Below are 26,523 nucleotides of genomic sequence, written 5' to 3'. Positions count from 1 at the left end.
AATAGTGAAAGAGCTTTATTTTATTATATAGAATTACATCTGTCAAGACAAAAAACACCCATACATTGAAATGACCCACGACTCCTGACCAGCCTAAACATCTTTAATTAATATAACAGAAAAAGCAAATGTTACACTGTACAATGTGCATGTAAAAACAATCAAACAGCAATAAAACATTTCACGCTGCAGTGATGAACCAAAACGTGATGATGAGCAGACTGTCAGACTGTCCTCGTTTACTCCACACCAAAGTGTCTGTACCAGCGCCTGTGTCTCTTAGCGGCAGGATAAAGTCAGGGCTGGACGTCGTTGATCTTCCTCTTGCGGTAGTTGAGAACGAGACTGGAGGCGGTGAGTTGTGAGGCCTGGCCCTTCTCCCAGCTCTGGAAGCCGTTGAGGCCGGTCTGCCCCATCGTAAACAGAGACTTCTCCAGACAGTCCAGACGCTCCACCAGCGCAGACGTGTCCTCGTTGTAGGCATTCTGGGAAGAGTCCATGTTCCGTCTGAACCGACCGATGAACGTCTGGACAGAGGACGGTGTTCATCATTAGATGAGAATACAAAGACAGCAAATATAGAGTACTGTGTAAGGTACTTTATATATATTTTTTAATCAGCCTGGTCTGGTTTTTGAACCTGTAGTCACCTCTGATGTAGACGTGGGCGATATATATAGTAATAGCTGTGTTTTTATACATACTCCAGTAAGTATAAAAATATGCATACATGGGCAAAATAAAAGATATATATATATATATATATATATATACAGCACTGTGTAAAAGCCTGTTTTGATAACGGACGCTTTTATTTTGAAGGATGAAAAAGAGACTTCCTGTCAACTGAAAACTAACTCTAGTGAGGTGATACTGTAAAGATAACGCCAAGGAGTTCAATGTTTTATTTTTTTGCCCCCAATGAGGCATGAGGTTAGTTTTCACAGTGTGTGTTTTGTGTTTAAATCAGTTTTGGATAAAATTAAACTCAGTAATTTATGCTAGCAAGGTTTGATATAGTAAGCTAGTTTTGCTCCAATTAATACAAGTTTTGATATTTAGCATTCTGGCGGGCAGCGGGATGGCAGTATTAGGCCGTTTTTGTTTTTTCTGGAGGCCGTAGAAGGCTCACTTTTAGGAATATACTGCTGATATTGGTATCATATGAAACTAGAAGATCTAAGGAATCTATAGGCACCATATGTGTCGGGATATGGTCAGGAAGTTGTCAAAATAATGCTGCAAATTCAGGCTTTTTTAAATGTTTCATTAAAAAAAAAATCAGAGCAGAGAAGCTTAAAGTTGAGGAAAGTTTGATAAAATGCTGCAGTTGTTGTCGTCCATACATGTTTGATATCAGTTCAGTTCAGTTTGACTGAATACTTTGTTGGTCAGTCTGTGGGTTTGACTCTCATTGTGGAGAAATAAAAAGACTGAAGTGAGATGAAAAGACTGAGAATGTTCTCTTATTTGACAAAACAATTCTTGATTGAATTTAATTTTGTGGACACAACATGCAGTAAAACAGTTAAATTATAATATATTGTATCGCAATACTCACCATATCGTAAAATGCTTAAAATCACAATATCGTATCATGACTCAAGTATCGGGATAAAATCGTATTGTGGGGCCTCTGCTGATTCACACTTCTAAATTTTAACTGCTATTTTTTTGGGTAAAGAAATCTCATTTTAAGGGATATCGTCAGATTACTGTCATCAGAAAATAAAAAAAAATAATCCTTTTTTTTTGCCCATATCGCCCACCCCTACTCTGATGTACATCTTTTTTGTTAAACTTCAGATATGTTTAATTTCATGTAATTTGACCATCTTGAAAAAAAATTTATCTTAAAAATATTGAAACCTCAAAGATGTCTCCAAAGCTAAAATATCAGTAGTAAGTACAGCTGGTGTATAGTTTATAAATCTGCAATATGTTGGAAATCCTAATTTCCACATTGATATTTTAGTTTCTTCAGTCTTTACAGTGTTATATTTAAAGAGTCTCTGTAAATATAGGGAGCATCAACAGTTGTACACCTGAACACAGGCTGCATGCAGCAGACAAGTCTTCATAACAACCTCAGTTTTGGTTTTAGGTAGAAATGTCACATAAACACATTAAATGAGGAAATGGGGATGCTATCCAATATATCTTTCTTATTAAGCTCAAAAACAAACAGGGTGGCAGTTTATCACTTGAAATATGTGAAAATCCACTAGTGCTTAAGGTGATGGAGAAATCATATAGTGTGCAACAACCCTCTGTCTCAGTCTGTCAGACAATGAAATTAGAGATAATCTGCCTGGTAACAGGTGCACCGAAAACAACAAAAAACAGTCGGCTGTATTTTCTGATCTGATTGCACCCCCTAGTTGTAATGCATCAAATTGCAACATCTACCTTTGTTTTGAATCTGCATTGTCTCTGTTGATCTATAATATTTTTTAGAAAATCATCTGGGTTGTTAAACAATACAATGTGAATGTATATTAAATTTGACCACATATTTATTGAGAAATCTAAAAGATACCCAGAAAACTATTTTTGGTATTGTTATGTGAACAAACATCTTTTATGTTTCTTGAAAACACAAGTCCACAATGACGTTTAATCTGTTGTCACGGGACAGAAACCCTACTGAGAAACCCTCTTGCATACGACTTACACATGTAGAAAATAAGAAAAAATTAGTGAATGTGAAACGCTTATAGCTTGTCCTCCTGCAAAAAAACAAGGGCGAACAATCCAAAAATGCTCTCACTTTCTATTTTAAACATTTTTGTTAAAAGAATAGCAGGCCTGTCATACTAACTTTTTTTGTTTGATATATTGTCCCAGAAATTATTACCATAAATAATATCATTGCAAGTTTATGATCAATTTATGCCTCTGATATAATGATAATATAAAAATATCATAGGATTATAATGCAAGTACACCCTCTCAAAGAGCAACCATTTTTTTACTTAAGAATATTTGAATGCAGATGAATGTGAAAAAAATGAGAATTTTCAGCGATTGGACGACGAGCACTTCTGTTCTTCAAACAGCTGAGAAACCCTCTTATTGTCAATTTACCTAGGAAAGCTGCACATCCTCTGAATGCTCTCTAGTTTGTGGTTGTAAAGTTTCATGAGGCTGTGATTATCCTAGAGGTCACAGCAGCTCATTTTATACAGTGAAGTCGAGACTCAAGAAATTCCCTCACTGCAATGAACTGGCTGCTACTGATGACTCACATCATCCCACATGAAGAAAGTGATACCCAGTTCATGTCATTCAAAGCCTGTTTAGGGACCTCAGTATGCACAAATATCCAAATACAGTAGGCGGAAACAGCAAATTTGTACTACATGAGAAAACAATGTGGTTTTTATCCTTAAATTGCATGTTATGTTATTCACATAACACATGACATCTTTGAAAAAAAAATTTGCCTAGAAGACTTTTCAATTTACTTTTGTTATTGTTGCTATATACTTAATTTTCTCAGTTATCATTTATAGAATAGGCTGACAATGTTATACATTGTTTATATAATGTATATTAATGTTCAATATTATTGAATAAAGTTTTATGTTTGAGAAAGTAGCTATTTTTTTAATTTTCCCCCTCTGAAACCAGTATCCACATCAGTCTCAATCATCCCATATCGGTTGGCCTCCAGTTTCATGCCAGTACTAACAATGAGGTTTGAAATTCAATATCTGAACTTTTTTTGGAACATTTTTACAGTACATAACTCTTGTGTGTTAACATTTGTGTGTGTTGTTCACCTGCAGCAGTGTCTGTGCAATCTCCGGGTTCTCTGGACTTTCAAAGTGCAACATCTGGGATCCTAAACCGTAGTAGTAGGGCCCCATCTTATGCAAATCCACCACGTTGGGGTCAGCGTTGAACACAGTCCTCCAGCCCTCTCTGTACACCTTTGGATGTTCGATTGACAGAACTTTCCTCTTTTTCTCGTACAGACCTTTGGCCAGCCACAAAGGAAGCTCCATCTTTGTACCCTGCAATCAAAGGAAATAGACTTCAGAGTGTCAAGTAATCTGGAGGTTATTTGAGATCCCTCTTAGCCCTACACCAACAAAATGGTATGAGACTGGAAAACTAAGGGACTTACCAGCATTAGAGAATGCTGGAGAAATCGGTACTTACCAAACCTGATGTAATACACTAGGGCACTGTGACACTGAAGTGATTTTACTATAGAAGATGATGATCTGTTATATGCATGCCATTGTATTGACTACTATTGATCTGACATAATGAATGTGGAAATGATTGCACTAAATGAAGTAAGTAATGATTTTATGAGAAATAAGATTAACGAATTAATGTGATTAAATGGTTTAACTGTTGGAATGAAATACAATAATGATCAGAGAAATAATATGTGTGGTAACTGAAGTGATCCAAAGAAATGATATGACTGTGACATTGATTCTGCTGATTTTGTAAAACTAAAGTGACAGTTAGGGCAAGGTTGTTAGAAAAGAGGAATTGAAAGGAGAGCAGAGTTGAGCGAGACATGTTGTAACTTGGTACGTGCAAAACTGAACGAAGTCGTGAAGTTGGGAGGAACGGACTAAAGGAAATCTGGCCGGCAACAGAAGAATCATGGTTAGAAAAAGAATTAAACCAATAGGACAATGATTTGAGGAATGGTAATATGAAACCCTTGAGTCTTGGGCGCAGTAGGGTATAAAAACTGCTGCCCAAGAAGATTCGGTTGTTACCCCTTGCTGCATCCCTCACGAGGAGTAGCAAGACTTTTACAACTCTCTGGATTTGAGGACTACACCCGATCGACCACATCGGTGGTAGGACTTGGATTTTTACAACTAACAGAAGGAGACGGCTTTGAGGACGTTTTACATCAAGAAAGAATATTTCCAATTTTGACAGATGAGGACGAGAGATAAGTTTTGAAGGGTAACCACTTCCAACATTTGTCAAGATGGATTAATGGACTTTTCTTTCTTTGTTCTTGCTGTTTTTGGATTGCGGTCTCGGACGTGGACCTTTCTGACTTTGTACAAAGTGGATTGCCTCGGTTGAAGACCGTTTTCCGGACAGTGCGTTTCAAGTTGCTTGGCCAGGCAACTTTTCCCGTTTTCCTCTTCAAAATTGGATGGATTACAATTCCCAGCTACAGCTTCACTTATTATAGGAAAGTTAGGGTTAGGGTAAGACAAATCATACCGTAATCATTTTTATTATTATACTCTTATGAATTTGATCTGTAATCAACTTTTGAAATATTACATGCTGTACGCTTGCACCTTGCTATATTATCAATAAATTCTCAATTGCATTTAAAAGTGAAGTAGTGGACATTAGATCTCTAAATCTTTTGTTATTATAAGGTTGTGTGTTAAAATAAGGTTCTTACAGGTTAACTCTAGCCAACAAATTAAACTTGTCCTAGGAGCTTTTATTCTCAGCTACTAAATCTAACCTAGCAATTCACCAAGTGCAAAGATCGTTAGAGGAGAGCTGCCGTTAAACGGGCGCGGCCAGCGTGGTATCTGTAGCTTATGGGTTATCCTATGGGTGCCATTCCGGCTTAAGCAGGGCAGGTGCTCGGAATTAGGCAGTGAGAGCTAGGCGAATCTTCTCGCCACCAGCTTATAAAGTTCCTGATACACTTATTGTGATAATATCCATAGTGTGGGGAACAAAACCCCTTAGTGGAGAGCTGGTCCAGAAGTCCCTATTTTCAGGGCATTCTCGGGGATCAAACACGTGGCGCCCAACGTGGGGCGCGACAATAAGAAGATTGTCGTGCCCTCGGAAGAATCCCAGCGGGAGCAAGTCGCCGCTGTTCGTGTGGAACGACCCCAGAAAAAAGAGAAAGGCTTGAGGCGGAAAGGATATCTGCCAGAGAGCCGAAGAAGCAGTCTGCAGGCACGCAGGACTGCCTGGTGATCTCCTTTTGATCCGAGGAGAGCCAGAGCTCCGCGAGTGTCCCCTGAGCGGGGAAGCGGAGGAAGGAGCGATCGCAAAAGCAGAGGAGCGAGTCCCTGGGAGCGGCGCTGAATAACCCAAAGGTCTGAAATTCATCCCTGCCCGAAACGTCCCGGGAGGCTTTGAAAGACAGACAACTCGAGACGACGAACGAAGCCCAAAGCACCGCAGAATGGCGGCTGCCGAGGGAGGAACAGATCTACTAGTGGACCTAAGGGAGCTTGATAAAGAAGCAAGTCCCTCGAAGGGCCAAAAGAAACATGATTATGAGAAACTCAAGTATAGCGGTGTTCTCCCACATCGCGTATACCTGTTTGGGGATGGATTTGACACTTGGAGCGAGGCTACTGCTGCTAGTTTCACCCAGCGCATGGTGGCGGGTTCAAGCCAGCTGGGGGAACGAATGCAAACGGGTCTAAGCAACAGAAAGAGTTTCTACGCGGACATGATTATGGATGGCCAAGCACTGGTGGTTTTACCAAATCCCCGTAAAGTGAAATCCAGGGACGAAGTCAAAGGCTGGTTGAGATGGTGGATTGGCGTGCTGTCAAGCTGGCAGCAGGGATCAATAACCACCATAATAAGCCCATCACAGAAGTATGATTCTATTGTGAAAATGACAGCAAACATCTTGGGGGTTGGCTGTGTGCTGGACCGTCACCCTGGAAAGGCGACGAGCCGACATAAGGAATACGCGGAGGAATTAAAGGAATTAAAGAGATTAGGAGAAAAGTTGCGAGAGAAGCATCCATACGAAGAGAGTAACAGCGTAATCGAAGAAGCCTCAGTCGAGGGCGAGACAGCCAACCTGCGGGACGTGGTAGAGGACGAACCGGGTGAGAATTGGCTGCCTGATTCGACCCAATCGGGAGCAGTCGATGAGGACCTGAGAGCAGAGCAAGGCTCGGCGGTAGACGCGGATGCCGAGTCAAGCTCGGAATCCGATGAGGCGCATCGGGAGGAAAACGACAGATCCCAGGGGCCCGACTCGAGACCGGACTCACCGGCAAGCCAGGATCTAGGAGAAGAGCGGCTCGATGACTTCGAGGCCGACGTGGAGGACATCCTAGCCTCTGGGAGAGGTGAGCCTCTCTTCCCTGGCGGTCCTGAAGACAGCGTCGAGCCCCCCACTCAGGCCCGTGAAAGGACCCAGGAGGACGGAGAAGAGGACGAAGAGATAGCTGGGCTCGGGTCACCACAAGTGCAAGCAGCCAAAATGCTCCTGGGTAAATTCGTCCGCCCAGTAGTCAATGACATCGAATCACTAGTGCAGGGGGCCAGAAGCCATCGGGAGCTCCTAGAGAGACACGAAAAAGCTCTGAAGGGAGGCCCGTTGGTCAGCAAAGTTAAGGAACTGGCCCGGGAAGCCAAGGAGCAACGAAGGATCCTACAGGAGCAACAGCAGCTCCTACTGTCAGACCCTCGTTTCCTCACGCCACAGAGACAGCCGGGACCCAGAAAGGGAGAGCAGGGCTCGAGCGGCAGGACGTGTTCTGGGTTCCTGTCGCCAGAAGAGAACCTGCAGCTCCCAACAGAGTTGCGCGACGTATTCACGCCGTTGGTGCAGAACCTGATAAAGACCACCGAAAGACAGCAAAAGCACCTGCAGGAGCAAGGTGAACTTCTGAAGGCAAGCGTGAAATTCCGCCCCGCGGACCCGCCAGCCGACCAGAAGAAACAACCAAAGACCAAGACAAAGGGAGACCAGGGGAAGCGGCAGAGCTCCACTGGGGAGGTTGGAGCGAACGACGAGCTGGAACCGCTACCCCCGCTCCCACAGGACGTGACAAAAATTAGAACCCAAAGCGGTTTTACTGGGATGTACTACCGGAACGGGATGTGGGGCATCGGAGCAGATGCTCTCATTGTACTCACTAACGAGAAGCTGAAAATACATCATGGGAAGACCAGGAAAGGTCTGCAGCACGAAATGAAGAATACTACAGGGTACCAATGGGAGATCCAGCAGACACTCAGCAAGCGAAATACCCAACATGACAAATCCAAGCCGGCAGCCACGTCAGGAGGCCATTCGGGCTACTACGCGATCATCCACGTGCCGGTCACGGCTTATGAAGGAAAAGAGACACACACGGAGCACCAATTGGAGGTGTTGGGAGCCTTAGAGAAAGGGTTCGACTTAGCCGTGGCCATGGGCCTGAGAAGAGTGGTGGTAGGAGTGAACGGCATAAGATCGGGGGATCTTCCCTGGAATGAGGCTGAGAAAATGGCCACAGCGTTCCTGAAGATGCAGCTACGCCAGTCGGGCCTGCAAGGGTCCGTAACGGAGCTGATGGTGGTAATAGAACCGGAAGATGCAGAGAATAGGATACGACATGCGGTGGCCGGCATACCCACGCTGAAGCTGACCTCGCCTCAGAACGAGAATCCGGGACAGCCAGGAGTGCAGTCACTGAAATGGTCCGAGAAAACACCACCGAGAGCCACGAATCCGAAGCTGCCACCGGCACAGCACAGCAAGCTCCTCAGGAGCCCTGGGAGGACGCCACCACGGGACCCCAACGAGCCGCCACAGCCCTCACCAAGGGGAAAGCCCGAGGCGACACCAACAAGAAGGAAGAACCGGCTCGTCGAACTCACCCCTCTACAGAAGCAACGCAAGGAGAAAAGGGAATTGCCAGAGGAATTTGTGCAAGGCTTTGAGACATTGTACCTCCAAGACCCACAAACAGGACCTGAAGATACGGACTACGAGACCGATGGCGGTCTGTACGAGGATGTGTACACCGAGGGCGAGGCCTCGGAGGAAGAGGAGATGGCTAGCCTAGAGTCAGTGGCCGCCCAAAGCCCGAAACTTCTCAACCTGAGGAATAGCACCAGAAAGGGGGAAAAGAAAGACATCCCTCTACACAACCCAAAGGACTCTTCCCTGAAGAAGGCCCGTGACCCAGAGTGGGGTTACATAGAGTCCAAGGACGGAAGACAAGTTTATGTGCCAGAAGCCGGACAAAATGATTACCCGATCCCTACCTGCTGGAGGGATGGCTTGGATAACACCAAGAAACTGGAGGTGGAGGCCACGCTCGGGGAATGGGCCAATATCATCATGATGCCCTCTTACCCGACCCTGGCCATGAGTAAAGAACTGACTGGCAACTTTAGAGCGGCATATGTTGCCGTGGCACACGACGTGATGCTCAGAAGGCTGAAGAAGACAGCAGTGCACTGGGCTAAACAGGTGATAAAACGCCAAACGGGAGATTTCACCTCGGATGAAGAAGAAGAGGCCGCACCAGCAGCACGAAGCCCACCAGTCCTGGCAGCTGGACCTGACCCAGTGGCCAGCCAAACTCAAGCGAGCAAAGCTGGATTTGACGAGTTTAAAAAGCTGAAGGAAATGGTGAGAAAAAGGAGATCGGATGAAGACATGAAGGATTACCTGAGGGAAGTTTGGACCCTGGTAGAAAGCAGCACCGAGTGCGAGGAAGGAAAGAGACTGTGGCTGAGTAGCACCATCAGCCAACCACTTGATAAGTACGAACCCACTCGCAACCATTATGAGAGACTGGTGTTGGAAGACACCGACGATGAAGATTCTCTAGTTGCCAGAGCCCAAGCGGCCATGAAAGCGGGGCATACACTCGGCCAAGCGTGGCACGAGCTGAAACCGCGCATACCAACAGAAAGATATGTGCAAGTCCTGAGGAAAGTCACCAAAGGGACCAGAGGAGAGATCACCTTTGTCAAAATGCCAGTAAAGGGCAAAACAACCGCGCAACTGGACGCAGCAATAAGAGAATGGGACCTGGAGCAACAGTTCTACGAGAGCAAACGTAAGAAGGAGGCTAGTTCTCCAGCTAAGGCTGCCGAGAAGACCACAGCCAAACCTTACACTCGACCGCAGAGCCAGGGGCAGCCAGGCTACCAGCCTAGGCCGCAGAACAACACCTGGACTGCACAGCCGGGAGCTCAACGAGGCCCAGGACAACAGAAGGGAGAATCAGCTCCCACCCCCAGGACACAGCGACTCACAGACGAGGAGTATCGCGCATTGACACCAGATCAGAAGAAGGCCCTCGCGGAAGCCCGTAAGTTTGTGGCAACCGGAGGGCAGAAGAAATGATGGATTCCAGGCAGCGGGTCGCCCTGGAGCATGCCTACTGGGAAGGGGACAAAGTTTACACGGACGTGGACGGAGAACCTTTTCTAGTAGACAGCGGGGCAGATGTGTCCATGACCCGCAGAAGCCTCGAAACCAAAGGACACTTGGATGTACAGTTTGCCAATGGAGCTATTGAGAAAATGCCTTTCGGAATTTGGAAGGGCATTGTGTGGCTCCTGGGACCATGTAATTTAGTGGCGGTAGGAGATTTGAAAGATCTCCATACCCCAAGAAAGAAACGGCGCTCACCGAAACAAATCCTGCAAGTGATGAAAGGCAGGGTAAATCAGATCACCTTGATACCAAAGGAATTACAATTGACAGGCTGGTATAAAACTGTGGATATACCAGTAACCACTGAGCAGAAGCTGGAAGAAAGTGATTTTTCGCCAGTGGGAAAAGAAAAGCTGAGACAAATTATTGCCAAAGCCAAAGTGGCAGGATTTAAAAATGATTGTGGAGACTTGGGACCCAAGTATGTCCACACTATTGAAGGCGGCGTGCATCCACCAGTACGCCAATACCCATTAAACCCAGGAGCGGTTGAAGAAATGGATAAAATTGTCAAAGAACTAAGCCAGTTAGGGATTATTCGAGAGGAATCAAATCCCATAACTAACAGCCCAATTCAAGCAGTGAAGAAACCTGAATCAGCCGGAGGAGGCTGGAGACCTGTGATCAACTTTAAGGCCCTGAATCGAAGGACCATCGCCAACCGGGCGAGCCTCATTAACCCGCAAGGAGCCTTGAAGACGCTGAGGGTCAAGAAATACAAATCCTGCATTGACCTAGCCAACGGGTTTTTCTCCCTGAGACTAGCCAAACAGTCGCAGGGGAAAACCGCTTTTACCCACAAAGGAAGAGCATACGTATGGCAGAGATTACCCCAAGGATACAAAAATTCACCTAATGTTTTCCAGTCGGCGGTAATGGACGTTTTAAAGGACCTAGATGCGGCAATCTACATCGACGACGTGTTCATCGCAGACGACACCGAGGAGGAACACTTACGAAGGCTACAGACCGTGGTGGAAAGGTTGACAGCAGCAGGCTTAAAGCTGAATCTGAAGAAATGTCAGTTTGGACAATTCGAAGTAAACTATCTGGGGTTCCATGTCGGTACAGATTTGGGACTATCAGAAGGTTACAAAGAAAAACTCAATCACATTACCCCACCAACGTCGGAGAATGAGCTCCAGAAGATTTTGGGGCTTTGTAACTATGTGAGAGACCATGTACCTAGCTATCAAAAATATGCTAGGCCATTGTACGCCTGTCTCAAGAAGAAAGAGACAGACCTGGACACCAAATCTACCAAAACGTGGGTTTGGACAGCTGCCGATCAAGACAACCTGGAAAAGCTGAAAAAGGCTATTCTAGATGCAGTAAGACTGGAGCCGAGAAGTCTTAACACCAGACTAGTGGTAGATGTGAGCTGTGATGGCAGCGATGCCATGGTGAAAGTCAGCAACGAAGGAGGGGGTCTGGTGTGCATGTGGAGCTACACTTTGACCTCCGTGGAGCAGAAGTTTCCCCAAGAAGAGAAGGAGTTAGCAGTCCTGGCAAGATACTGGGGACACACGAAAGAGCTGGCCCAAGGACAAGGGATTAAAGTCATCACACAGAGCCAAGTACATCGGTTCCTGCGAAAAGGAACAGTGGAAAGTACCAAAGCCACGAACACGAGGTGGGGAAGATGGGAAGACATTCTGTTGGACCCAGACCTCGAGATCGGCCCAGCACAACCGGTAAAGAAAACTGCAGTGAAACCAGATGAAACAGAAGAAAAACCATATGAATGGATTGTATATACTGATGGATCAAGAAAAGGACCAGACAACACAGCCTATTGGGGCTACATTCTCAAGCAGAATGGCGAAGAAAGGTTGAGGAAAAAGGGCAGGACACCAGGGAGTGCGCAAGCCGGAGAAGTCACTGCGATCCTAGAAGGAATCCTGGAGCTTACAAACCAAAAGGTGAGAAGAGCCAGGATAGTGACCGACAGCCACTACTGTGCCCAAGCCCTAAATGAGGACCTTGCCATTTGGGAAGAAAATGGATTTGAGGGAGCCAAGGGTAAGGTGATTGCTCACCAAGACCTGTGGAAGAAAATAGCCGAAATGCGGCTAAACATGAGCCTCGATGTAGTGCATCAGAAAGCCCACGGCAAGGAGGGGGTGCACTGGAGAGGTAATGATGAAGTGGATCGATATGTTCAGCAACGAAGAGTTGTTTTCGTCGGGATCGAGAATTGGGACGAGACACCCAAAGGCCGGGTGGTCCCAGAAGAATCCGTGGAGGGGGTAGTGCAGGCAGTGCATGAGGACCTAGGGCATGCAGGAGCAGTACCCACACGGAAGGAGTTGGAGAAGCAGCAACTCAGGATTCCTGGGGGCCGAGTCCGCCAAGTCCTCAAGAACTGCGAAATCTGTGGTCGATTCAACGCAGGACGACGGGGACAGAGAGTGGAAGGCCTCACCATAAAAAGCACTGTTCCATGGGGATCAATATGCATGGACGTAGCCGGCCCTCTGGGGGTGACGGGAAAAAGAGGTGAGAAGTACCTCATAGTGCTTGTAGATTCTATGTCAGGGTTTGTAAGTGTCAAACCAGTGAGGAAAGCTAACGGCAGCAGCGTGGTGGGGATGCTAGATCAGACTTGTGCTAATCTAGGCCTCCCAAAAGAGCTAAGAACGGACAATGGGACACATTTTCGCAATGCCCAGGTGGACCAGTGGTGTCAAGAACATGGGGTAATCAGAGTTTACTCTCCCCCATACACCCCCCAAGCTAACGGAGTAGCCGAGCGTACCATAGGCTTGGTGAAAAATTGGATCGGAAAGAATGCTAACAACAAGGAATGGAGCACCAAAGCATTGGAAATAGGAGTGGCCCTGAACGATCGCCATCGTGCAAGAAGGCCCTCCCCCTCTGAAGAACTCAATGGCCGCCCATTCACGTCACAGGAAGTGGGACGGATCAAGGAGTACAAGGAGGAGGTCCCTGAGCCCAAGGTCCCATTCCATGTCGGACAGAGGGTGTGGATCAAGGCTCGAGATCATCCAACTCAAGCTGCAGTCAAAGTAAAGTACGAGTTTTCCGACATAGTAGAAAAAATCATTGATAGTAACACCGTGTTACTGAAAAGAAAGGGAATCCAAGGAGTCGAGCAGCTTAAACCGATTCCCAGCTAAGGAGTAAACCAGGAACCAAGATGGCCAGTAACACACAGAACTTACCGCCCTATGTCAGAATGGCCACTGTCTACGGGGTGGTAGCCTTAAGGAGAACAACCTCAGGACTCTGGGCAGGCAGAGGACTGAAGACTTTGGAGTATGCGAAGAAAGGATTCCTGTCAGAAGAAAAGGAGACTTTAGAGTGGAAAGAAGTAAAAAACTCATGTGTAGTATGCATGAAACCATCACCCCTCTCGGTCCAATGGGAAGGACCTGGAGGTAACAAGCCGTGTGCACCGAACGGTGCCAAAGAAGAATTCAAAGGAATGCTTTACAAACCAGTAAAGGTGTTGGATGCATATGTTTGTGGGTTGTGCCGAGTGACAACCCTACCAAGGTTGATAATCTTGACTCAGTGGGACCTCCGAGGAACCAGATTAGACTCGGAGGGATGTACTTGTCAGTGGGATGGAAAATTCATCCACCCTTGCAATAACTGTGGACTGATGCAAAGGAATGGAAGAATGATGCACGTTGGACAGGCGAAGGGGTGGCAAGTGAGGAGGTTTTTGGACCCCCTCAAGACCCTCTCGGCTGCCGGCAACAGCGGAGGATGGACCCAAGGAGCGGAGGCTATGACGGCACCTCCACAAGGTAGAGCACTGCCGCCGAGGCCGAGTGCAGAACAGGCCAGCCCCTCTGCTCCAGGGCTCTATCCACACATGGTGACGGCCAGCAGCAGTTACCTGCGACAATACAGTGATGAGGGACCAGGACGGTATGGGCCTCTGGAAGAGGCTATTTCCCTGGCCTGGCCCTATGATCCTCAGCACGGAAGGGTAGCGAGTCCACCTTTCTCCACTACCCAAGTCCCATTAGTGCTGAGAGTGTACCGAGATCCGGCAAAACCAGGCTATACGCCGGGTCTTGAAAGACTCCCAGACGAGGTCAGGGAGCAGGCTCAAAAGGGTGGTTGGGAAGGCCCATGGGAGCTAACCACCTGGAAGAGCCTAGTTGAAGAAGTTTTTGGGGACCCAAGCATCCCCACAGAAGATTTAGGTCATGTTCCTAAAGAAGAAGGAGCCAGAGGTACTAATTTGTACTACCAAGTCACAGGCTTGGACGCCTGGGGACACTACGGAGCTAAATCAAAGTCTAAGAGTGCTGTCTACTACGTTACTCCCGAAGACTGGGACCGAAAAGGGATCCTGCAAGTGCCCGGAGGAGTGGCCAGTAGAACAGACACACCCTGGAGGAAGGATCAAGTACAGAAAGTCCAAATCACCGTTCGCATGGTGGTGGTCCCATACAAAGGAGTCTACTCAGTTGGAGCAGATATCAATGTGATGGAAGAGGAAAAACCTGAACCTGCTAAGCCAGCGCCAAGCCCGGAGAGGGAAAGCGGAGCTAAGAGATTCAAGGCCTTTTTCAAGCGCCCCTTTGGAGGTAACAAAAGGTCCAGAAAGGACACTCCGAAGAAACAATAAAAGGATTAAAAATGGCAAATTACCCCGGATATCCCCAACCAGACCCCTACTTTCCCGGAAACCCCGCCCACAACCATCAAAACTAAGAGTCAGCACCAGCACAAAGGCGTGGCAAAGGCTGAGCCCGGAACTAAAATACCCGTCACCAATCCACACCGCCCTAGTTGCGCAGTAAGCAGTCAAGGCGGAAGGACCTCAAACGCAAAACTAACTCACCAAGGAGCCGAAAAGAGTAGCAAAAATGGCATATACCTTTGGGCACCCCAACTTTGGATACCCCCTCATGTCCCCCCTCGACACAAGCCACCGTTGGCCCACAAAACCAAAAAATGAAGGAGAAGAAGCGCTGGACGAGTATACAACCAACGGCCCAGGAGATGGACCGAAACCCCCGTTCCTTAGGACCCAACATGGAAAGATCCGCCTAGATTGGCCAAGGAAGGATTATTATCAAAATACACGTGGATTTACAAATAACTATTTTGCTTCCTATCGAGAAGTGGAAAGGAGTGCGGACTTCGCCGACCCAAAACAGATCCTTGATGAAGAACGATCGGACGAGGTAGGCTCAAAACCTAATCCCTACCGAGAACACCCCTTAAGAAGAATATACCCAGTTCCCATGAATTGTCCTGTGATCTTCAACGTGGTACATGTACGGTACCTAGGTTTCACGTTCAAACTACGATGGGGACCCAATTATGAAGATCCGATACAAGGACATTATGTTGACATTTGGCTAGGACCCTACCTGATCTGGACCACTAGCCCAACCATGTACAAGAGTGCCCTAGCCTCCAGACGAGGAGAAGGAGGAATGTTGATAGAAAATCAGCATATGCATCTACGCACTACTTGTGGAAATCCCACCTTTCAAGATGGAGGCGCCTTCAACCCTAGCCTCAGCCAACAAGGATATCACTGCTGGATAGGCAGAAATGAAGAAATAGGTAATAAAACACTCGTGCTAAAGTTAATGATTGAGCCAGGCAAACAGAAGGGCAAAACAAGTCAACCGCTGTATTCCGTGACTACTGATGCTTGGGACCAAGTCCTAAAGGGTCACGGGCGTGCGGAGTACCTCAGGGCTACAGGCAGAGCATTCATAGTCTTCCAGGGACCCCTTGAGGAGCACAAACAGATAAGAGTTGGCACACACACGAGGGCGTGGCGAGGGTTGGACCCAACTCTTAAATACCAATCCCCTGTCTACACAGATTTAGTGGCACAACAAGTCTACAAGGCAGAGAAGTTCCATATAAGCCAGCGTCCTATTTACTGCTACTTGAAGGCAACTCACAGAAGCAGAAAAAGACTTTTGAACAAAAAGACCCGTAGGATCAGGTCCTACACCATAGAAGCGGGATGGAGTTCCCACTGCATAGAACCCAAGGACGGGGTAACAAATTAAGCCATCCTGATGACTTTTCATCATCAGACTCCGAAGAAGAATTCGAACCAGAAGGCAAAGATGGACCACAACGACCACGCAACGGACAACGGAAAAAATGCTTGATCATAATTTTGAGAATATTGGCAGTAATGGCAGGTATGGTGGCAGTTCTGTCTATACTATACCATTATGGTAGCCACCCTTGGGCTCTAACCCATACCAGAGTCCAATATGCAACAACCCGCCAGTTCCAGCAGGCTTGCTGGACGGTGAAACGAAGAGACATCTTCGCGGTATGGGACCCCAGTGGTACAGACTCCAACTCAACGGAGAACCAGACCACTACAGAACCTTGGACGTCCTACGGTAACGGAAACCTTACCAAGGTAACCAATGGGACAGAGGTGCTGCAAGAGCTGCAGGACCTAGGAGGCGAAGGGACCCTTGTAAGGGTCCTGGTTCTACAAAAGAAGGTACAGAGAACTGTACAATGCACTTGGATTAAAGCAGAGATCGAAGAGCCAGGATGGTACTGCAACTGGGGATGCAGACCATTGACGAATGTAACCGGGCAAGGTTACTGGGAAGAAGAGGTGGTATTTCCAGCACCACCGCGGAATGATACATGCCGAACAGCCCTCCTGAAATGGAGGTTTTGGGGTAGCTACAACCTCACCTGTGAATTAACTAGAGGCCCGACGCCCAAGAACAGAACGACGGCCCGGCCGGGGAATGCAACCACAAGGAACACTACGTCTAGTAGCGCCACCGCACCAACTACGCCTCCATCCACAGCCGTTCCACCGACGGCGCCACCCCTACCAGATACCCTTCAAATAATAGAACCAAGCGGCACAGGTTCGAGCCAGCGCCTAGCGCTACTTAGGAATTTAACTATCAAATGTGTTCACCAACAGTTAACGCATTTAAACCGATGCTATTGGAATAAGCAGCAGAACTGTACGGGACAAAACTACATGGTTATAACTCCCGTAACAAAGCCATGGTTCCAGACCCACAGAGGGACCTATGGAGAAATCAACCAAGCTCACCACGAAGAATGGCTGAACAATTCCCTGCCATGGATTTGGATCGCTTCTCTGAAGCATTTCAGAGGCTCGTTTCAGCCAGGATACCTATGGACACCGCTGGGACTCCTGGGACCGTACCAAACCAACATGTACGTCCAGAAGTTGCCAACACCGGTTGACCTCATGACAGTACCATCAGGAGACTTCCACAAGATTGATCAATGTGTGGCTAACAAAATGTTTGACAGTCTAAACGGTATATTGTTCGTGAGTGATGGCAAATCACCGAGGTGTCGGCTGGAACAAGTACAGACAAAAATTTGGAGCCAGTGGATCTACAATTGTACATACCTTAAAGGGAATCAAACGGTAAAGGGAACGCTGCAAGCTTGGAAAGAAGGCTATTACAGAGACGTTACGTCTACCTGGTGGGGATTGGAAAAGACCGAGGTGCTACAATGGGTGATTCCTTGCCTAACCCAGACAAGCAACTATTGGGTACAGTATCAATATGTTGCTACTGTGTATTCTAAAGACCGGGATATCTGGCCTGGCGTCTGGAACCGACCATCTCCAGTTGTCAGTCCCAGGCCCTGGAATATGAAATGTGACCGTGCTAACACCACCTGTACCATTAGCCTGGCTAGGCAGCACTGTAAACATGTTCCTGGCTGGAAAGACCATTGTGAGGCGTTCTATGTCGGAGAATACGATACCTATGGGCACCAGACCGTCTGGAAGAAGAACCCCAAGGGTGACGGCTGGTATCGAGCATTCCCAGAAAGGGCTGGGTGTGCTAGAAGCATTCTAGGGCATGGAATGACGAAGAGAAAGCAGATTAACGGACAGATAGTACCCTTTGTTGCTGAACCAACCATTTTCCTTGCTGAAGGACATGCTTTCAGGAGAAGCCTGTGTGCCGGGAAAGAAATCTCCGGATACGAGTGGTTGGGACCTAATCGTCTCTACAACAACGGTACCTGTCATTCCCCAGAAGAAAACTGGCTGCATTGTGGTAGTGGGAAACTGTCACATGAATGCAACTGGTATGAAAGGGCCGGCATGACCCTACAAGGAGTGGCTGAAGAAGCCATAGAAGTAATAACTGCCGGAGTTGAAGTTGTGGAAGGATGGATTGCTGACCTTTTCCACAAATTATGGCCTTACCTGTTGATGATAGTAGGACTCATCATTGTTGGATTGATTGCCTACGTGATCGTCAAAGGCGGGGTCGCCTCAGCTGTACGTGCGGGAAAAAGAAGCAAAGCTAAGAAGGGAGCTAAAAAGCCACTCCTCCCGGAAGGGGAGGAGCAAGAGGAAGTATAAGACACCAGGCTCGGCCGCACCCTGGTCAGTCTGGTTCCTGATTTTGGCGAGGCAGCAGCAACAACAGGAGAACTACAGCATCAATAAATAACCATTTTTTCAAGTAAGGAATTTTTATTCTGAGGGAACACGATCATCATGACTAACAACACAGGCAACGGTACGGTGACACCGGTACCAACCATGGCTGAAGTGAGTACAGTGGAGTTTACCATCTTTCTGGCCATATGGCTAGTTTACTGCTGTACCGGACCATGGTCTCTAGACCAACCGATGAGATATATCACCTTGCTCCATGGAGGTATCAAGTTGATCATTGTTACCGTCTGCTACCGAACCCGGACGGTGGCATTGTCCCTGTTTGTTACTTACATGATGGGACGCATCAACCTTACGCTTGACCGATCAGGTATCTGTTTCGCGGGCATCCTGATACTATGGATGGTGTTTGACTTTGCCGAGATCTTCCACGCTCCACTCAGACCATTAGTAGGAGTAGTTGAGGCCATGATGACCGCCGCTATGATAACCTACGTAACTGCCCTCACGACCGCGCTGCAAGAGCGCTCTAAGATACGTTGGGGACTAAAGCTGGGTGCATTGATTGCATGGTGCCTAGCTTGGTTCGCCCTGAGCATCCTCTTTTGGTATAAGCTAATTGGCGAACCGATAGTTGCTGTATGGTTCATGACATACGCTGCCTGCTTCCCAATGTCTAGGACCGGCGATGGTCAAGGGAACGCACCGACGCTGGCCTTCCGGTCACCTTGGCTGGCTCAACGACCCTAGAGGAAAAGCTCTTCTAGGGAACCAGAAGAATAGAAATCATTGCATGCTAGACCGCTTACGTAACTGCTAAACTAAGAAATCATATGAAACTATGTGCCTTATCATTTAGGAAGAAGTACGCTGCACCCAGTGTAAGACTACAGTGGGAGCAGCCGGATACCTCTGGGAAATCTGCGCTGCATTATGGTGCACTCCGTGTCAGCATTGCTGTCTCCCTCTCGGGATTCCTACAGGAGTGGTCACCGCCAATGACAACGCCAGCCTACCAGAGGTGCCGAACGAGAGAATGGTGGAACTTATGGCCCGGGCCCAGATGGAATGGAATTCCATCCGTACAGGGGAAAGCGGCAGAAAACGTGGGTATCCCTCTCACCATGTGTACCACGCTACCTACGCTGTGTTTTGGAGGTTCGACGATGGGGAAAGTGCGGTCACTACGCACCTCCTGAATGGCAAGATCATCGCCATAGGGCAGAGACCCTGTGCCAGCGCAACGGCGCTGGAACCAACCATTGTGAACACCAAGGCCCAGCCTGTGGACCAAGAGCGGTACTATGAGAATTACCTGGAGCAACTCATAGACTTCCATGAGGTGGAAGGCAGCATGCCCCTGCTTGAGCGAGAAGCAAGTACTTCAACCCTTGCAGGCGACCCCGGCGGCCAGCCGGACGTCGATATGTCCACCTTCATGGCAGGTCTTGCTCATCTGCCCCTCCCCTGCGCCGAGGAATCCGACGAAGGAGAGGCGACTGAGAAAACCCCTGTTAGCCCGGAGCATGATACATGCCCTGGGGACCAGTGGCCGGACCTACGGGACTTGGGAGAAGAACCAGGCTACGCGGCCATGATAGAGAGCCCAGCTGTAACGGTCAAAAGCCCGGATGCCATGGTCCTAAGTCCTTACGAGAGGCCAGGGGATTTCACGGTTGTCAACGCCCAAGCCACTGAAGCAGCTGCTGCGGCTGTTGAAGTGTATTCCATCGACCTTACGGAGGACGCCGGAGTGATCACCATTGACGAAGTAAGTGAAACTGACTCTCTGTTCAACGCTGCACCGCCCACTCCTCTCTACGACGAGATCTCCTCGGACGAGGACGAAAGAGGCTACAAGTGATCTCAAGGAGGGGGTGTCAAGTAATCTGGAGGTTATTTGAGATCCCTCTTAGCCCTACACCAACAAAATGGTATGAGACTGGAAAACTAAGGGACTTACCAGCATTAGAGAATGCTGGAGAAATCGGTACTTACCAAACCTGATGTAATACACTAGGGCACTGTGACACTGAAGTGATTTTACTATAGAAGATGATGATCTGTTATATGCATGCCATTGTATTGACTACTATTGATCTGACATAATGAATGTGGAAATGATTGCACTAAATGAAGTAAGTAATGATTTTATGAGAAATAAGATTAACGAATTAATGTGATTAAATGGTTTAACTGTTGGAATGAAATACAATAATGATCAGAGAAATAATATGTGTGGTAACTGAAGTGATCCAAAGAAATGATATGACTGTGACATTGATTCTGCTGATTTTGTAAAACTAAAGTGACAGTTAGGGCAAGGTTGTTAGAAAAGAGGAATTGAAAGGAGAGCAGAGTTGAGCGAGACATGTTGTAACTTGGTACGTGCAAAACTGAACGAAGTCGTGAAGTTGGGAGGAACGGACTAAAGGAAATCTGGCCGGCAACAGAAGAATCATGGTTAGAAAAAGAATTAAACCAATAGGACAATGATTTGAGGAATGGTAATATGAAACCCTTGAGTCTTGGGCGCAGTAGGGTATAAAAACTGCTGCCCAAGAAGATTCGGTTGTTACCCCTTGCTGCATCCCTCACGAGGAGTAGCAAGACTTTTACAACTCTCTGGATTTGAGGACTACACCCGATCGACCACATCGGTGGTAGGACTTGGATTTTTACAACTAACAGAAGGAGACGGCTTTGAGGACGTTTTACATCAAGAAAGAATATTTCCAATTTTGACAGATGAGGACGAGAGATAAGTTTTGAAGGGTAACCACTTCCAACATTTGTCAAGATGGATTAATGGACTTTTCTTTCTTTGTTCTTGCTGTTTTTGGATTGCGGTCTCGGACGTGGACCTTTCTGACTTTGTACAAAGTGGATTGCCTCGGTTGAAGACCGTTTTCCGGACAGTGCGTTTCAAGTTGCTTGGCCAGGCAACTTTTCCCGTTTTCCTCTTCAAAATTGGATGGATTACAATTCCCAGCTACAGCTTCACTTATTATAGGAAAGTTAGGGTTAGGGTAAGACAAATCATACCGTAATCATTTTTATTATTATACTCTTATGAATTTGATCTGTAATCAACTTTTGAAATATTACATGCTGTACGCTTGCACCTTGCTATATTATCAATAAATTCTCAATTGCATTTAAAAGTGAAGTAGTGGACATTAGATCTCTAAATCTTTTGTTATTATAAGGTTGTGTGTTAAAATAAGGTTCTTACAGGTTAACTCTAGCCAACAAATTAAACTTGTCCTAGGAGCTTTTATTCTCAGCTACTAAATCTAACCTAGCAATTCACCAAGTGCAAAGATCGTTAGAGGAGAGCTGCCGTTAAACGGGCGCGGCCAGCGTGGTATCTGTAGCTTATGGGTTATCCTATGGGTGCCATTCCGGCTTAAGCAGGGCAGGTGCTCGGAATTAGGCAGTGAGAGCTAGGCGAATCTTCTCGCCACCAGCTTATAAAGTTCCTGATACACTTATTGTGATAATATCCATAGTGTGGGGAACAAAACCCCTTAGTGGAGAGCTGGTCCAGAAGTCCCTATTTTCAGGGCATTCTCGGGGATCAAACAAGAGTTAGAGTCACCTTAAAAATCATAGAGTTCATACAGCAGTTATAGATGTTGGTGCAGATTTAGGTTTGAATCCACTCATTTTACTGTAATACTGATGCATGCCGTGTTGTGTGCGTGTTGTTTTTTCCTGCAGGTAGTGCACTCCCCCTCCTCTGTTATAGCTGTAGTGAGTAGCAGCACTGATCTGTAGCTCATCACTAATCAGGGCCTGCAGCATAAGAAGCTGAGAGAGCTGTAGTTGTGTGCCAGATGAGAGCTTTCCCAAGTTGTGTGTTTTTCAGAGTTGGAGCTGTGGTGTTTCTTGATTTATAAGCTGGTGTTTTTTTACCTTGATAGTTAAATATAAGAGAGGTGTGAATCCCAGAGGCCCCATGATATGATTTTATCCCGATACTTGAGTCACGGTACAATATCATTGCGATTTTAAGCATTTAGCGATATGGTGAGTATGTTGATACAATATATTGCGATTTAACTGCTTTACTGCGTTTTGTGTCCACAAAATCAAACTCAATCAAGATTTGTTTTGTCAAATAAGAGAAGATTCTCAGTCTATTCATCTCACTTCAGTCTTTTTATTTCTCCACAATCAGAGTTAAACCCACAGACTGACCAACAAAGAATTCAGTCAAACTGAACTGAAATCAAACTTTCAGCGTTATTTCGACAACTTCCCGACACGATATCCTGACACATATTACCTATAGATTCCTTAGATCTTCTAGTTTCATATGATACCAGTATCTCCAGTATATTCCTAAAAGTGAGCCTGCTACGGCCTCCGGAAAAATATGCTTAATATTGATACTTGGCAGTCATGAATCAATATAATATTGTCACTAAAAAAATAGCGATGCCCATATGTCATTGTACATATAAAGCTTCTGTGATTCTTTTCCCCTGGTTTAAATCTATTGTTATTTCTCTCATCCCCTGGACCATTGGCCATGACCTTAAAAGAGTGTGTTGAGTGTTTCTGCTGACGTTTGACTAGTGTTGATGCTCATCATCATCACTTATTATTTTGACTGTCTTACTTTTTTTGAGTAAATCTTGGGTGGGGATTCAAGTGTGAGGGTAGGCTTTTCAGGGCTTCTTCTGCTGATTGGTGATTTTTAAGTTGACCTGAGCCCAACACACACACACACAGTAATCCAGCCTTAAAAATAACAACTTTCCCCAGAGCCTGCATAACCCATCCTTTATTGAGCCATGTTGGGCTCAGGTCAACTTAAAAATCACCAATCAGCAGAAGAAGCCCTGAAAAGCCTACCCTCACACTTGAATCCCCACCCAAGATTTACTCAAAAAAAGTAAGACAGTCAAAATAATAAGTGATGATGATGAGCATCAACACTAGTCAAACGTCAGCAGAAACACTCAACACACTCTTTTAAGGCTGGGATTACTGTGTGTGTGTTTGTGTGTGTGTGTGTGTGTGTGTGTGTGTGTGTGTGTGTGTGTGTGTGTGTTTAGTATCAAACTGTGAACGATTTATGTGAACACGTCTAATTCCGCTTCTGAGTCTGAACAGGATGACCTGGCCGAAAGTTGTCCAGACGTGCTCGTGGCTAGTTTTTTAAGCTAGTGCTCAAGCTAGTAAGCCAGCCCAAAATGTTTTATCTGACTCACCAATTGTTTCCGTTTGTCAGAGAACAAACTGTAATCTGGGGAGTTGGTGAGTTGTGCTTTCCTTAATGTACCGTGTCAAATGTCTTCTGTGAAAAGGTCGCTTTCCTCTAACTGAATCTAAAGACATAAAAAGAGGCCTACCCTTCTAGCCTATAAAATAATGAATAACCTTTATGGTTTCTATCTCGAGGGAAATTATCTCTCCTCCAGTTTTTGTTGCCTCCGTACAGTTACCTGAATAAACTGTGTTCTATTGAGGGTTTATTGTCACACCTTTAAAAGGTCTATGTCTCTACTGTATTGGAAAATGTATGACAGTATTACAGTGATGGTAACTTTCTATGTACCATCACTCATTTTTAAAATCTCCATCATTATAAATTTCCCTATTTTTTCCCCCCATTTTACATATAGAGCCAGTTTAAAAGATGGTAACCTACACAAAATATCATGAGTTGTATATCATGTAAAGCTTAGAGCAGTTTTTCAACCTATTTTTACCCAAGGCATACCAAAGTGCAAGCCAAAATCTCACGGCACACCTGTTTTGCCATGAAAGCTCAAATTTGGTGGCCTCTCACACATTCTAACGCCACTTTTGTTTTGTTTTGTTTTGTTTTGTTTTAGTCTCTTTTTACCTTTGTCAATTCTGTATTTTATTGCACTTTTTTGCACTTTTATGTGAAGCACTTTGGTGCGGCTCAGCCGTCTGTAAATGCGCTATATAAATAAATTTGACTTTGACTTTGACTTTGACTAATCCATCATCACTGATCTTAATCAAGGATCTTAAAAAATGAGTTTGCCTACCTGATTGTAAACATGTAAGGAATTATTGTAAAGGAGAATATGGCTTCTTACAGTATTCTTGTATATTCTGTGGTGGATTCTGTTAACGCATCAATGTGCTCTTATTTTGAAAGCTACATGTGTTTAGCAACAGGAAGTCATTTATATCGATATGCTTATTGTTTACAGTAATGTTCGTAAACTTGTCTATGGCACTTGTCAGAAATAAAGACGATAAACTCTTGCTATTGATATCTGTTGCAACCCACAACACATTAAATTCAACATTAATTTAATACATAAAGATGAACTTTATATTGTATTTTGTCACTCAACTCTTACAAGTTTTGTTAGGTAATGACATGACGAATTGAAAAGCGTTCTTGCTTAATTCATTTTAACCAGAGTAAACTGAGTGAACAGGCAGTGAATTTGGCGTACCAGTGGTGGAAAGTAAATAAGTACATTTGCTCAAGTACTGTACTTAAGTATAATTTTGATGTACTTGTACTTTGAGTATTTCCATTTTATGTAACTTTATACTTCTACTTCACTACATTTTGAGGCAAATATTGTACTTTTTACTCCACTACATTTAGCTGACAGCTTTAGTTACTTTTCAGGTCGAGATTTAACATAAAAACATGATACATTTGAAGTGAATAGACATTTTTTTTATTAAACCTCATAACAGAATATAAAGTAGTTTAAATGAGCAATGATAATACCACGAGAAAGTTCACACACTGTTTACATAAATGCATCAATAATAATAATAATAATAATCTAATAACATATTTAGAATATATAACACAGTCTGAGTTGGTACGTTCTGCATAACGAGTACTTTTACTTTTGATACTTTTAAGTACATTTTGATGCTGATACTTTTGTACTTTTACTTCAGTAAGTTTTGAATACAAGATTTTTACTTGTAGTGGAGTAATTTCGCAGTGTGGTATTAGTACTTTTACTGAAGTAAGAGATCTGAATACTTCTTCCACCACTGGTCTTTACACAACAAATTGATCAGCATCTGGGTTGATTAACGTTTATTTTCGATAGACACAGTTATTTCTAAATAAACACATTTACAACATGACTGTCTTAAGAGACTTTACTGACCTCCGGGATGTCCTGAGAATCACTCGACTTCTCCAGAAAGCCCAGCCGGGGAAAGCTGCACTCTGTCCGGACGGGAAGTCTCTCCTGAGAGAGCAAAATATCGTCCAGAGACAAGAAGTTCTCCTCCATCCCCACTCCAGGTTTTACAGGTAGATATGAATGTGTATCCATTTTCGGGTCCAAATGAGGCCGAGCGTAGCTTTATGTAAAATATATTCACTGAAATATTGAGCGAAGATGAAGCTCGCTCATTGTGTTTACAATTCTTCCTGCTCTCCGCTTTGGCGCCAGGACTTGTTGACCAATCAGACCAGCGCTCTCAGATCCTTCTTCTTCTTCTTCTTTTTAGTTTTATTGGCGGTTGGCAGACCAACGTACAGGTGCATTACCGCCACCTACTGGACTGGAGTGGTGGAGCAGTAGATTGACAGGAAAACAAGGAGAGAAAATAATAATACTGATAAAAAAATAAAACATAAAATAAAATAAATAAAGTAATAATCATAATAACAATAATAATAAAATTAAGATAAATAAATAATTTAACGGGAGAAGGGGGAAACAATAGTGTAACTAATAGCATTTTACGATACAAATATAAATAATTAGATACATAACTAAATTCTCTCTATAAGTCCTGTTTCCCTCTGGTAATTAAATAGGAGCTTTTTATTTTCTTTGCATAATTTTTCCCCAAGAAGACTTTCCAGGGTGTTACTGTGTTTGCCATCCTCTAGAAGTCTCTTTCTTTCAGCATTGTACATCTTACATTCTACCAGCACATGTTAGACTGTTTCTGGTTCACTGCAGTGGTTGCAAAGCCCTGTAGGGTG

The 26,523-nt window shown here is 45.3% G+C and overlaps 1 protein-coding gene across 1 annotated transcript; it reads right to left on the bottom strand.

Moving 5' to 3' along the window:
- gins3 (GINS complex subunit 3) lies at nucleotides 1–25,979 on the bottom strand. The gene is made up of 3 exons (XM_059334346.1): nucleotides 25,691–25,979; nucleotides 3,786–4,019; nucleotides 1–527 (listed from the first exon to the last, which is right to left on the bottom strand). The coding sequence occupies exons 1-3, from the start codon at nucleotides 25,859–25,861 to the stop codon at nucleotides 297–299; spliced, it is 636 nt and encodes a 211-aa protein (XP_059190329.1). The 5' UTR covers nucleotides 25,862–25,979; the 3' UTR covers nucleotides 1–296.
- Nucleotides 25,980–26,523: the final 544 nt, after the last annotated feature.

This window comes from Centropristis striata, chromosome 6 (genome assembly GCF_030273125.1).
Source record: "Centropristis striata isolate RG_2023a ecotype Rhode Island chromosome 6, C.striata_1.0, whole genome shotgun sequence".
Taxonomy (NCBI): Eukaryota; Metazoa; Chordata; class Actinopteri; order Perciformes; family Serranidae; genus Centropristis; species Centropristis striata.
Note: the sequence above shows the minus strand (reverse complement) of the source record. Positions and strands in the feature narration are given on the sequence as shown.